The sequence below is a fragment of the Natrix helvetica genome (genome assembly GCF_964273705.1).
Source record: "Natrix helvetica genome assembly, chromosome: 2".
Classification (NCBI taxonomy): Eukaryota; Metazoa; Chordata; class Lepidosauria; order Squamata; family Natricidae; genus Natrix; species Natrix helvetica.
The window spans coordinates 93069960-93084020 of NC_138552.1; the positions used below are offsets into that span (position 1 = coordinate 93069960).

The 14061-nt window shown below is 41.6% G+C and overlaps 1 protein-coding gene across 1 annotated transcript in view; it reads left to right on the plus strand.

Moving 5' to 3' along the window:
• The window catches only part of HSDL2 (hydroxysteroid dehydrogenase like 2), a 48143-nt gene continuing 34082 nt past the window's right edge, over positions 1-14061 (plus strand). The window contains exons 1-4 of the mRNA XM_081940913.1: positions 1-226; positions 9923-10086; positions 13123-13221; positions 13365-13479. Coding sequence (XP_081797039.1) covers positions 210-226; positions 9923-10086; positions 13123-13221; positions 13365-13479 — 395 coding nt within the window. The 5' untranslated portion in view covers positions 1-209. The remainder of the gene's footprint in view (positions 227-9922; positions 10087-13122; positions 13222-13364; positions 13480-14061) is intronic.

The following is a 14061-nucleotide window of genomic DNA, read 5'->3' on the forward strand; positions in this document are numbered from 1 at the left end:
AGGCTCCTCTTTCCCGCGTGGCAAGCGAGAGGGGCGGGGTCGGAGGGATCGATTTCGATTGTTGCGCCCTTTTGGTCTTGCTGAAGGTTCTAAATCTAAGCAAGGGCAGGAATCTGAGCGGCCTTGCGAGGCACCAAGGCGCTGTCCCGTCCCACCCGGGCCTGAAATCTGCCCGGCGGTCCCCGCTTTAACTTTCGTCGGACCTGGCCATGCTGCCCAACACGGGGTAAGTTCGAGATCACGGATCAGGGGGCGGGTGTCTTTCCTCTCTTCCTTGGGGACTTGCTTTGCCCGAGAGGGGATCCTCGGGGGCTTCCCCATCATCTGGATGAAAGTGGTTTCGCGGGGCTTGGGTGGTAAGGATGACAATCGGACAACGGGATCTACTTTTTTGTTACAACTTTGCTGAAATTCTCGACAGACGCTTCTCGCAAAAGCATCGTTAGAACCAACCAAATATGGGCGACACTTCGCGTTCTCCCGCGCAGGTGGATCCGTGAAAGCTGATGTGGTTTGGTTAAGAAGAAATCCAAGAGTTTTGGTTTTGATGCAATAGCCTTGGTGCAGAGGTCTTCAAACTTGGCAACTTTAAGACTTGTGGACTTCAACTCCCAGCTGGCTGGAGAATTCTGGGAGTTGAAGTCCACAAGTCTTAAAGTTGCCAAGTTTGGGGACCCCTGGCCTAGTGTGCTACTCTTTATCTAGAAACCCTTAGGAGGGTAGTTTAGACGACCCCCTGCTGCCGAATGCAAAAATCCAAATCGTGAAACTTGTGTACTGTACTGAGCTACTCAGCATCAAGCAAGATATGGAGAGCTTGAACTCTCCATGGCTGGAAAAGCTTAAGTCGGGTCAAGGCTGCTTAGACCTTTAGGATGACAAAACCTGTTCATTCCAAAACAGTATATCTTGGACTATTGACTGGCTAGTTATGTTGGAAACCTGTTAGTATTGTAGAGGAACTTTTAATCTGAGCTAGAACTACTGTCATATTCTAATGCACGCAAAGGTTTTTTGATTCAAAAAAATAAATAAAACCAAATCACTTAAAGCAAACAGTTAAAATTGTTTGCATAGGAATACAGTGAACGGATGTAGTTAGTAAGAAAGCCCCAGAAGTGGCTGATTTGCATGGATTAATCAGGAAGATTTTAATTGGGATTGTTATGTTATTAGGCTGTATGTAGAATGGAGATCTATAATTGTGTTTGCCCAAGTAAGTTTTCTGGGCTTCACAAGGCATTTTAAAGGGTGGCTTGGTGAAACAGGTTTATGGAAGCAAAGCAGTCTTTGATATGTTAAAGCCTTTGTAATTTCTGGAAAGCTGAGAAGGGGGATAGTTCAAAATCTTTCTTCTGTTGTTTCCACATAGGTGCACTTTTCTCAACTGCTTTGTTTCACTGGTGATCCCAGTGAACAAGTGGCTTTCAAAGCAGCCATGTCATCCTTTCTGAAATGCTTTCCTCAAACATTTTGTACAACATTGATGATTTTTCTATTCAGTGTTTGAAAGGTGAGGGTGGATTGAGCAGGGTGTACAGTTCTTGAGTCTTTCAGGGGCTGAATGCCTGCGTAAGTGTCCTGTTAGTATGAAAATAAAGCTTTATTGTTGGCACTTTACTCCTTGCCAAAAGTCTTTAGTATCTTTGGGGAGGACTCTAAGATAAAGTAGGCCAACCTTTGTGAGCTAAGTGCTTATGAATTGTGAGGACATGTGGGCGTTCCATATTATATGGAGACCCAAGGTTTCACAAATGGCCACTTTACCAGAAAGCAGACAGCTGAAGTTGCTCTCCTCATGAGCTCTAGTCTTTCAAATATGTTCTTTATTACTTCCGTTTACTTTTCTTTTGGGGAGCTAATAGTATTAAACTTCAGCCAGCCACCTAGGAGTCCTTCAAAGGCAGGATTCTGAATCCTTCAGAAGAGGGCATTTTGCATAGCAGCATGTTAGCTTCTGTTCAATTTTTTAAAATTAATATTTAAGGAATTAAAATGTGAGGTGAAATGAAGTTTCTTGAGCAGCAAGGAAGATATTTATAAATACTTTGACATAGGACACTTCTAAAACCAAAATACTGTAGGAGAACAGGGTTTTAAAAAAATACTTATATGGCAGATAGCATGCTTGAACTTCTGGAAAATCCAGTTAAAGGAAGATTGAGAAATTATCCTTCTGTTGCAAATGAAATATGTGAAAGGTACCGTATTTTTCGGAGTATAAGGCACACCCGACTACAAGATGCACCTAGATTTTAGAAGAGAAAAAGAAGGAAAAAATATTCTGTACCAAATGGTGTAGTAATATATTTCATAAAATATAGCAGAATAATTTTTACAACCACGTAAAGTCAACCCCAAGCCACCCCAACGAGGCTGTCGAAGTGATGTCCCGGTGTTTGGAAGCCGTTGGGGTCTGGATGGGGGACAACAGACTCAAACTCAACCCCTCCAAGACTGAGTGGCTGTGGCTACCGGGACCTCGGTTCAGCCAGCTGATTCCATCACTGGCCATAGGGGGCGAACAATTGCCCCCTGTGGAATGGGCGCGCAATTTGGGCGTCCTCCTAGATGCCCGGCTGTCAATGGATGATCATGTGGCAGCCGTGGCAAGGGGGGCGTTCCACCAGGTTCACCTGGTGCGCCAATTGCGCCCCCTTCTGGACCGTGGTGCCCTACGCACAGTCACTCATGCACTGGTGACGTCTCGCCTGGACTACTGTAACGCTCTCTACATGGGGCTTCCCTTGGGACGCGCCCGAAGACTGCAGCTAGTCCAGAACGCAGCCGCGCGGGTAGTCATGGGGAGTACTAGGTACTCCCACGTAACACCTCTCCTGCGCGAGCTGCACTGGCTGCCTGTGGTCTTTCGGGTGCGTTTCAAGGTTCTGATCACCATCTTTAAAGCGCTCCATGGCATAGGGCCTAGTTACCTGCGGGATCGCATCCTCCCACATACATCCCTGCGGCCAATTCGCTCTCACAGGGAGGGCCTTCTCCTGGTGCCGTCCACGAGGCAATGCCAACGGGCGACACCGAGGAGTAGGGCCTTCTCTGTGATGGGCCCAACCCTCTGGAATGACCTCCCCCCCGACATTAGAACCACTACTGACCTCCGCTCCTTCCGACAGAAACTGAAGACACACCTGTTCCGACTGGCTGGTCTGGCATAATTTATAACGTCTACCTCCTGGCATACACATTCTTACTGGTTTTTAGAGGGATAGTGTTTTAAATTTAACCTGATAAGACATTGGGATTTTAAACTTTTGTATCGATTTATTTATTTAGCTGTACAGTTTGGCATATTTTATCCTCCTCTCATACATGTATTTATGTAGTTATTACTATGTTTTAATCTATTGTATTTTGATATGGACTGTACACTGCCCCGAGTCCCTTTCGGGAGAGGGGGCGGTATATAAACGCTAATAAATAATAAATAATAATAATAACAGTGGTATTTAGAATCATCATCACTGTCATTAACAAATGATAAGAGACTGAGGTTGAAGCATTCCTCTAATTTTCTGGAAACCCCAAGAACTTAACATTGCTAGTGTAAGAATTTAGGAAGCTCAGTTGCTCACAATTACTGATATTAGTTTCTTCGCTACCTTCATAAATGATATCATTTTCAGTTCCATTTCGTCCATCCATTCTTTCTCAGGGCCTGCACAACAACTCCTCGTGGAATCACTTCTTTTGGGAAGGTTTTTCTTTTGAATATTAACATTGGTGGCAATTTGGTGCCATCTGCACAGCAGGACAACCTAATTGTGTAATGTGTTTTGTCATGCCCTGAGGTTTTCCCGATTATGCTTTTAGCACCTTTCACATAACAACCTTCTTAGATGGCACATCAAAGGTTAGCGGGACTTCATCCATATTCCCAATCTGGCCAATTTCAAAAATATTTTTCTTACTGGAGTCTATCACAAAAGTATGAAAAGACAATCTGAGATTCATACTCTTTTGGCATTTTTTGTGCAATTCTAGTTTTGTTGCACACAGCAAGGCCATATCTTCTCATAAATCCTTAGCATCACGATGGCGATCCAATAAAATCCTGAATGCCTTTCTGTGCAGCAATGCATTTGGCTTCATATATCACCATTTGGGTGGCAACTGTGAAGCCACTGTTCCGTTGATCCGGTCTTTCATGTCCTCCTCTAACTGTGGCCACTTGGCAGGAAGGCCGCGAAGGTTGTGCTTGCTTTTATCCTTTACTTTTTGCAGCTGATCCATTCTCCACTCTCTTATCATTTTTTCAGTTGGAGGTGGTCCACTGTTCTGATTCCATGTTCCTCAGTATATTTCATGACTTCCAGCTTAAAAGAGATTTTATATGCTTGCTTTTTTTGCTTCGACATTCTTATACCAGTATGAAGAGTCAGGAGGTACCGTAGTATTTTTATGCAAGAAAAAACATTAACGTGTCCTTTATAACAATAAAAAGCACTGTAGCTGAAACCATGTTCATACATTCATACACAAGATATCAGTATACAGTATACAGTACATGCTACACTAGTTCATTACACCCCTGCCTTAAACTAACAATAGCAAGCTGATAATTTTATAAAAATACATTATTTTCCTCCCTAACCCTAATCCTAACCCTTTACAAGGTCAAACAGGCAGTAAGTGGCAGGGTGGCAGGCCCAGCGGCGGGGCGTCCTTGGCTAACGTCTCAACTGGTGGAAACAGCCGATTCTCCTCAATTTAACAAACGGTTCTGCTGAACTGTTTGAATCCCACCTCTCCAACTGGCGGTTGGAGAATACCACCAATCAGCTGCCTGCCAGAATACCACCAATCAGTTTTCTGCTGCCATTGCCACCGCCACACCAACTCCCTCCCCCCTCCCACCAGGTATGGCTGATGGCTACCTTCGGTGTATAAGACGCACCCAGATTTTCATCCTCTTTTAGGAGAGGAAAAAGTGTCTTAAACTCCGAAAAATACAGCTATATCTGATATCTGGGACTGTTTCTGTCATTTTCTCTCTCTCTTGTGGCCTAAACTATGATCTCTTAGATGTACATTGGAGAAGTACCAAATAGAGTTGGTTCTTTTTAATTAAGAGCATAACAATTTTCCCTTGGGAAATAGCTTCCTTGAAACATGTTGCATGAGCAGCTGCCCTTGATGTATTTTCTCCTCCCACTCCTTGCTGTAATTGAACTCTACTCTAATTGTGAGTTTTCAGTATTACTAAGCATTGTACAAAGTTCATTGTAGACGGGTTGAACACAAAACAAATTGGATCCAACTCTTTCAGCTCTCACATTTTTTATCTCACAGTTTTATGCAGAGATGTATGTCAAAGGGGCCCCATTGATCTGACTGCATGTACTACAGCCATCTTGTTAATTTCATCTGCCACTTTAGACCTGGGTAGATCAGCATTGAAGTATTCCTGCCCTTGCTATTTGTGGAGCTGGCAATGATAAGATGTTGAACTGGAGATTTGGGTGGTCTCTGTTTTCTAAATGTTGGTACTTCATACTGATCAACCCATAACATGATTTCTTCATCCCCATCTAATCAAGGAAGAGAAGGCTGCCTTTGCTTGCATTTCTGAAATCTGTCTGGGTATGGAGGGAAAGGTTACTATATCCCATTGGGTTTCAGGTCTCTGAACCCTGGGCTGGCAATATATCCATGAGCCATGTAACGGAGTGAGCTCCTGTTACTTGTCCCAGCTTCTACCAGCCTAGCAGTTTGAAAACACGTTAAAAAAAAAGCAAGTAGAAAAATAGGAACCACCTTTTGTGGGAAGGTAACAGTGTTCTGTGCACCTTTGGTGTTTAGTCATGCTGACACATGGCCACGGAGACATCTTCAGACAGTGCTGGCTCTTCGGCTTTGAAACAGAGATGAGCACCGCCCCCTAGAGTCAGGAACGACTAGCACATATGTGCGAGGGGAACCTTTACCTTTATCCACAAGATCCTTGTTAAGTAATTAAGCTCCCTGTTGGGAGAGCGAGTATGCAGAGAAACGTAATGAGACTGATATGGAATAATACGCACAAACCAGCATACAGAGACACTGAATAGTATAAAAAAATAGTAGCTTACTATGTAGAAATATAGAGGTATTCAGAGTCCGGTTAACAGTCCAAGTCATACACGGTTCAGTAATTCAGTTATCAAAATAGTCAGTCTAACACACAAAGTATAGCTAAACAGTAGCAAACCTCAATACCTCAAAATATACCGACCAGCTTCTAACAAAACAAGAGATCTAACAGCCATTCTGGCTCCCTCTTATGGCTGCTTGAGGTAATAAACCAATTACATCTCTTAAGCATTTAAAGTAACAGTAAAGTTATCATAGCTTATATACATTGCCAAGCCAAGCTTAGGGTTACATCCCTAACAATCCTGGTAGCTTCTAGGAATGCTGCTCAACAAGGTAGTGAAGATCCTATTGTGAAGTTTTGGCTGCAGGCCTTAGAAGGGACTATTGCGCAAGTACTGACCTTTCTGCTATCTGGCAACCTCCTTACCTGAGCTACTGTGGTTTATGTAGGAGTTTCCCCAACTTATGGTTCTGGCTGGAGGACTTTAATCTGCTGTTCCTGGGTGCAGACTTGGAGACTGCTCAGGAAATGATGGCAAACATGGACATGAGTCAACTATCTTTAGCCAGATTCTGGCTAGGGAAAGGGGGGACGGGGTTGCCACACACATAATGGGTCAACTTGCCACAGCGAACTTGCCTTGGACCAACTCGCTCGGCCAACTTGCTGCAGGACAATTCAACAATTCAATTTAATTAAAAATTATTTTAATTTTGGTCATTCACATTTCATTTTGTTCCTCCTTTGAGGCATTCTTTCTTTATTGATTCCATACCACCTCTTCTTCGATATTAGTATAACTCTTGTTCTGTGGCAAATTGTCCCGCATAGAGTTGGCCAAGGTGAATTTGGAGGATATTATTTGTCCCTTGTGAAAATATCGCTTCCCATTGGGCTTGGAGTTTGCTGAGATTGTACACCTCTGCAGAGAGGTGTCCATTTGATTTGTCCATGCCAGACATGCTACAGGGTTCCAGAAGAAGCTTGGGGTTATTACTGGGACAATTGAGACCTTACTCTCCACTTGGGTTGTGTTGCACTTTAAGGATCCTGTGTACATTCATGCTCACCGGAGGAAAACAAACAGCAAAGGTAAGAGACTTTCTTAGGCAACAAGGGTACCTGTAGATAACTAGTCTATGATTCTGATCAAAGTGATCTAGTCACTCCTGGGGAGTGAAAGTTTTGGGGAAAACTTAGGGGCCATCATGAGGATTATACTAGGCGTCTCTCAGATAAAATCACTTGGATTTGTACAGAATTGGACTTAAGTGCCTGAAATGAGGTCTTGCTGGTTATCTGGGAGGAGTTTGAATGGGTTGGTCCTGATAAAATGGATCCCAGGGTATCAGTGTTTTAGATCCCTGTCCTTTCTGCTTATTTAAAGCCTCATGTAATGGACTGCGAAAATAGCCTTAAGATGTAGGAAGTTGCATATATCTTCTCAGCTGAGTCCGCCAGCAGAGCAGATTGCCGCGCCTCAGCTGTTTTCCTCCCCAGCAGTAATGCAGAAGGTACTTTTTCTCAAAACTACGCATGGGCGCACTGCAAAGTGCACAATCACCGAACCAGTTGTTAAACTGGCAGGATCCCACCAACGCATACCTTCTCCTACATAAAAGAAGTCCGGGTAATTAATCTGTACTGCTCTTTATTATCATTCGTGGTTGGATGCCTTGAGTAAAATGAAACTAAAAGAATTTTTTTAAAAAAACTTATTTATCTTGTTGAATTTTGTTGCAATTTTATTGCATAGGCACTAAAGTAAAATTACTTGTTAAGTCTTGTTAATAAGTCTCTAAAACGCCTTCTTAAATAAAGAATCTGTTCAAATAGTTGAGAGAAACCCTTCTGAAATCTATGGACAGAAAAAATAGTCTCCCCCCCCCCTTTTTTTTTTTTTTGTAAAGTTATATGGTAAGAATAGGTACTGTTTTGGAAAAATCCTGTATAATGCACACAAGGTCCCTCCAGTATTTTCAGAAATGAGTAGTTCAGGGAGTCAATCAAGCTTTGCATTTCTTTGAATTCATAACTCCAGGTACTGGAGCTTTGATATATTGTTCCCAGACTAGAGCTTATTCACAGCCCTCCAATAATTCTATCTTTTGTTTATGGGAGTTAATGGAGAACACTGAGATAGCATTCCTTTTGAACACTATGAATGTCTTCTGTGCATGTTCTGTTTCCGTTTATGCTTATCTCTTCCTCCCATTGATAGGGACGTCTTGGTTTCAGTTAAAGTTGTAGAGTTAGGTTACTCTTAAGAACTTATTCTTAGAGTTAGGGTTGTTCTGAATGATGGTTTCTTTAAGCTTTCCTCTTCAACATAGCAGCAGCAATAGCACTTATATACCATTTTACAGCGCTTTACAGCCCTCTCTATGTGGCTTACAGAGTCAGCATATTGCCCCCAACAATCTGGGTCCTCATTTTACTGACTTCAGAAGGATGGAAGGCTCAGCCAACCTTGAGCAAGACAGGATTGAATTCCTACCTGTGAGAATGCAGAATTAGCCTGCAAGACTGCATTCTAACCACTCCGCCACCATGGTTCATGGTGTCACCTCGATGTCAACTTTTAGTGGCCACTCAGATAGTTTTTCTCTATTGTTTTATAGAAAACTGTATTTTAACTTGCAGTATCTTAAATGGATCCTACTGTATAGTGTTGGGATAGTCTTTATTTTTTAACGATTAAAACGGTTATTACCATCCATACTGTCCATACCGTCCATCCGGCCAGCCCTGGAAGAAAGTTAACTTGGGACTTAAAGGCAGAACCTATCTTTGAATAAATGAAGTGTAAGATTTGAAGAGAGCACAGCCCTAATATCTGCCTGCTATCTGCCTGTCCTGAATGTTTCAAGCATCCTATTGAACTTAATCAATAGAAAGTTGGAAGGTTCCCCCCCACCATCCAAAACACAGATGTCTGTGAGCTACTGGTGTATTTGGGGTGGGAGGAGCAGAAATGAAGACTGGGCCTACATTTGGTGAAAATAGAAGATGCTGGGTGGAGGTGCAAATGAGAAACAGATTCATTTGAAGATTAATTTTCAATCCTAGAGCTTTTTGGTATTTGGCTTCTAGCAGTGCATATGTGCATGCCCATTATTCTTGGTACTATTTGTAAGACCTCAAGCAGTTCCTATGTTTCTTGGGTTTAGGATTGAATCAAAGATCTCCTGAAGTCTAAGAATCTGATCATATATTCTACATGCAAAAGGTCTCAAACCCAATTTCTAATATTGCTAAGTAGGATTGGGAAAAGCCCTATGTAAAAACTAGGAGAGCAGAGGACAGTCAGAGTACACATAGCTGAATTAGATGGCCCAGTGACAAAACTATAAGGCAGTTCTAGTTGCATAAGTATTGTATTGATATAACTCTTAAAAATCTATTGTGATGAGTTTGAATGAGCAAGAAAAGCAGTTCTTGGTGATCTTCATCTGGCGAAATTAGTGTATTGTCCTGGAAATGTTACTGAAAATTACACTATTAGTATTCTTTGCCATGCAGTTAATGATAAAATCTAAGAAAATATGCATATTTACCCAATACATGCGTTTATTGGCTGGATGTCCTTCCTGACACCTATGCGGAGTTCGTAGACATATAATACAACATTATTTTTGTAAAATATTCCCAGTCACTGGATTTGAATCTAGTTGCAAATTTTAAATTTACAGATATGTATCAATTTAAAACAACTGTGATTCAAGATTCTCTATTTTTCTAATGTTTAAATGTATTTTTTCTGCAGGCATGGATGCATCCTTCTTTCATTCCTGGTTTTCTAATTTTCTTTCTTTCGTTGTTGTTTTTTAGGAAGTTGGCTGGATGCACTCTCTTTATAACAGGTGCAAGCCGTGGCATTGGAAAAGCAATTGCCTTGAAAGCAGCAAAGGATGGGGCAAATGTTGTTATAGCTGCTAAGACGGGAGTACCACAACGCACACTCCCAGGAACAATCTATACTGCTGCAGAAGAAAGTAAGCCTTGAGAAAGAGACATGGGTGGTCTGAGTTCCGCTATTTGCTATAAACTTCAAATCTTTTGGGAACTTGATCCTTCAACTCAATTGACCAATTATATTGCTGCCTCAAAAGGGGCATTTTCACTTTTATTCTTCTGCTTAAATCAACCAAGAAAGAAAGAAAGAAAGAAAGAAAGAAAGAAAGAAAGAAAGAAAGAAAGAAAGAAAGAAAGAAAGAAAGAAAGAAAGAAAGAAAGAAAGAAAAAGAAAAAATAACATGGACCAGAAAAAAAGTGATGGTGATAGAAATACCATTGCTAAGTGACAGTAGGGTTAGGTAGGGGTATGAAAAGCTGGAGAGCTAACAGGGCTTGAAGAAGAAATTCAAGAGGATGGGTAAAGTCATGGGTAAAGTGATACCAGTGAGGCTAGGAGCGCCCAGGGCTAAGACTTCTAAGCTAGGAGAGTGGCTCCAACAGATCCCAGGGCTGCCATCAGAGCTCTTTGTCTAGAAGAGTGCAATAATATGAATAGCTAAGATATAGCTTAACAGAGTTGGAAGGGACCTTGTAGGTCATCCAGTCCAACCCCCCGCACAAGCAGACCCTACACTATTTCTGACAGATGGCAGTCCAGTCTCTTCTTGAAAGCTTCAAGTGATGAAGCTCCCACAACTTCTGAAGGCAAGCTGTTCCATTGGTTGATTGTTTTCACTGTCACAAAATCTCTCTTTATTTCCAGATTGAATCTCTCCTTGTTCAGTTTCCATCCATTATTCCTGATCTTCAGGTGTTTTGGAAAATAGCTTGACCCCTTCCTCTCTGTGGCAGCTCCTCAAATATTCGAACACCTCTATCGTATGTCCCCTGGTACTTCTCTTCACTAGACTAGCCATATCCAGTTCCTGCAACTATTCATTGTATGTTTTAGCCTCCAGTCCCCTAATCATCCTGGTTGCTCCTTTTTGCACTCTTATCTAGTGTCTCAACAGTTTTTTATAGCATGGTATTTTATAGATACTAACGCAGGATCCTCAAACTTCTAGGCTTCTGGTAGAGGACTTGAGATTGAGGAAAACACATACCCCCATAGCAGTCAGAAGCATTTCTTCTTCTTCTGCTGAAGAATGAGCAGAGATACTGAATAAAATGCTAATTAAAGAACTCTTTTGCTGGGTATAAGATAACCTAGCATGCATATTTCATAAAATCCAAACAAAATTGGAAGCCTATGCTTTACCATACAGAGTCTGGAAAGAATGATATCCTAGTCAAGCAAAACGAGAAGTTGCTCCGAGGAAGAACTTTTAACACCAGGTCACAAAACCTGTGTACCTTCTCTCTTAGGCCTGAGGGCTCTCAAGTACAAGGAATACGGGAAACCAATGGGCTTCCACAGATCCCCAAATCTGAATCAAAGTAGGCTAAAGGGATCAGAGAACGCAAACATAAGCCAAGCTACAAGAAACCAGAGATCACAAATATTTATGAGGAAAAAAGATAAAAGAGCTCATGCTTTACAAACAAAGGAAGCAGTTAGCAAAGATAGAAGCTTTTAAGATAAGCTCAGAAACTAAACGCAAAACAAGGTCACTGAGAAGCAACAGGACCATCTCGAGATTACGTGTTGTCGGCAAGGAAGCAAACAGTGATGTTCATCAATAAGAGGATCATCGCTCAGATTTCGCAAAACAGGAATTTCCAATTTCAGTACTGCAATTCAGCTGACCTCAGAGGAGTGTTTTGTGAGGAAACGGTCCATGTGAGTTGCCAGTGGAAAGATCAACTACATATATAATATCATCTCCACCCAATTCCTGCATACAAATCTTTTAGTCTAAAAAGAAAAATAAAGCATTAGTCCTATAGGCCAGGGGTCCCCAACCTGTGGGCCATGGCCCGCTAGTGGGCTATTAGGGGACTCAAACTGGGCCGGGGAAACAGCCGGCAAGGGTGCGCGCACACATGCTCGCATGAGCAGCGGGCAAGCATGTGCACTCCTTTTGTGTCAGCGGCAGGCATGGCTGCACACCACTTTGTAGAAATGGAGTCCTGTGTGCTCTTGGCGGCTGTGTGTGCGTGCAAAACCATCCGCTCTACCCTCCCTCCCTCCCGCCAGTCCACAAACCCAGAAACATTGGGGAACTCTGCTATAAACCAAATACAAAATTGGAAGTGCGTTTTTCAAGAAATATTGTGTTGAGATGCATCTAGAGTGATTGAAATCTCTAAACTATTTGCAGTATACCTAGAGTAAGAAATGTTGATGTTTAAACTCTTGCCTATGTTTTTAACTATGTAGTCCCAGGAAAGTTTAAATATTTTCATTTTAAAGCTACTTTATTGTAAAACAGAGACTATTCTCTATTCAAATTGATTCTGAGAAACCTATAACTTCTTTCATTAGTGACAAAAATAGGTATTAATTTGACAGTTTGATAATTGTATAGCATCACTGGACTTTAACACATCAAGGCCCACAAGCAGAGCTTTGGGTTTAAAAATACCCATTTCATCATTGAATCTGTAAATAGATTGGAGGTTACTCCCTTCTTCTGCCACCTCCCACCTTTTGTCTTGGATTTATTTCATTTGTTTATTATATTTTTAATTTTCTAAAGAAATAGAGTTCTCTGCATAGATTAACAAATAATTTCAAACAGGCAAACATTAGCACACCAATCAATTTCACAAGAGAAAAGCATAATGATACATATAAGTATAGATAAGTCGTAGTTCATGGACTTATTTCCTGTCGTTGTATGCTGCTGTTTAATATTTGGAACTTGCATTTAACTGTGGTTAACCTAAAAAGGAGGAAGTAAAGGGAAAAGCACTGAAATCATGATTTATGGCAGTTGAATCTCTTAAGAATTCTGTCATCTCAGAGTTGAATTTTAAATGGTTCCAAATTTGGGGTGTAACATTAAACTCTAGAGAGCTTGATGACTTTTTTTCTTTTAAAATGCAATTAGATTAACATTTTTTTACAGCAGACTTTTTTTAAAAAAGTTGACTGACTATATTTATATATATATTGATTTTCTTATCAGTTGAAGCAGCTGGAGGAAAGGCCTTACCGTGTATTGTTAACGTAAGGGAAGAAGATCAAATTGCGGATGCAGTGGTCCTAGCTGTTCAGAAATTTGGAGGTAACGGCTTGCGTTCAGTCCTGAAGTATATACTAAATGTGCACGTTTATTAAATGCTATTTAAACAATAAACCCTCCACAGATAAATTGCTAGATTGAAACATGAATTTTCAGAAATTAACGTGACTTGTTTTTAAAACTAGGAATTGATGTCCTTGTGAACAATGCAAGTGCTATTTCTTTAACGGGCACGCTGGAGACACCTACGAAAAAAGTGGATCTTATGATGAGCGCTAACACAAGGGGGACTTACCTTACGTAAGTGATTGCAGATGATGCATCTTTTGATGTATTGAGATTGATGTACCACCCCCATTTTTTAAAAATCCCCTGCATTTAAATGAGAGACATTATAGATCAGTGGTTCTCAACCTGTGGGTCGGGACCCCTTTGGGGGTCGAACGACCCTTTCACAGGGGTCGCCTAAGACCATCGGAAAACACATATTTTTGAAAAAATACAGAAGATATAAAATAATTTTAGGGTTGGGGGTCACAACAACATGAGGAACTGTATTAAAGGGTCGTGGCATTAGGAAGGTTGAGACCCACTGTTATAGATGAAGCATGTTTCTGGTTGACAAAAGTTGCTCCCTAGAGTCTGTTTCACTTTTTGGTTAGAAAGAATCTGAATTAAATAAATGGATTGAGAAACTAGGAAAGGCTAGGATGGGCAACCCACGGCCCCAGAGCCACATGTGGCTCTTTGACTCCTCTCCTGTGGCTCCCTGCTGACCCAGTCATGCAACCTGCACTCCAACCCGAGAAGGCGCAAGCCTCTCCGCAGAGCCACACGGCTGAAACACCCCTAGTGTTTTCTCTGCACTGCCTGCGACTCGCT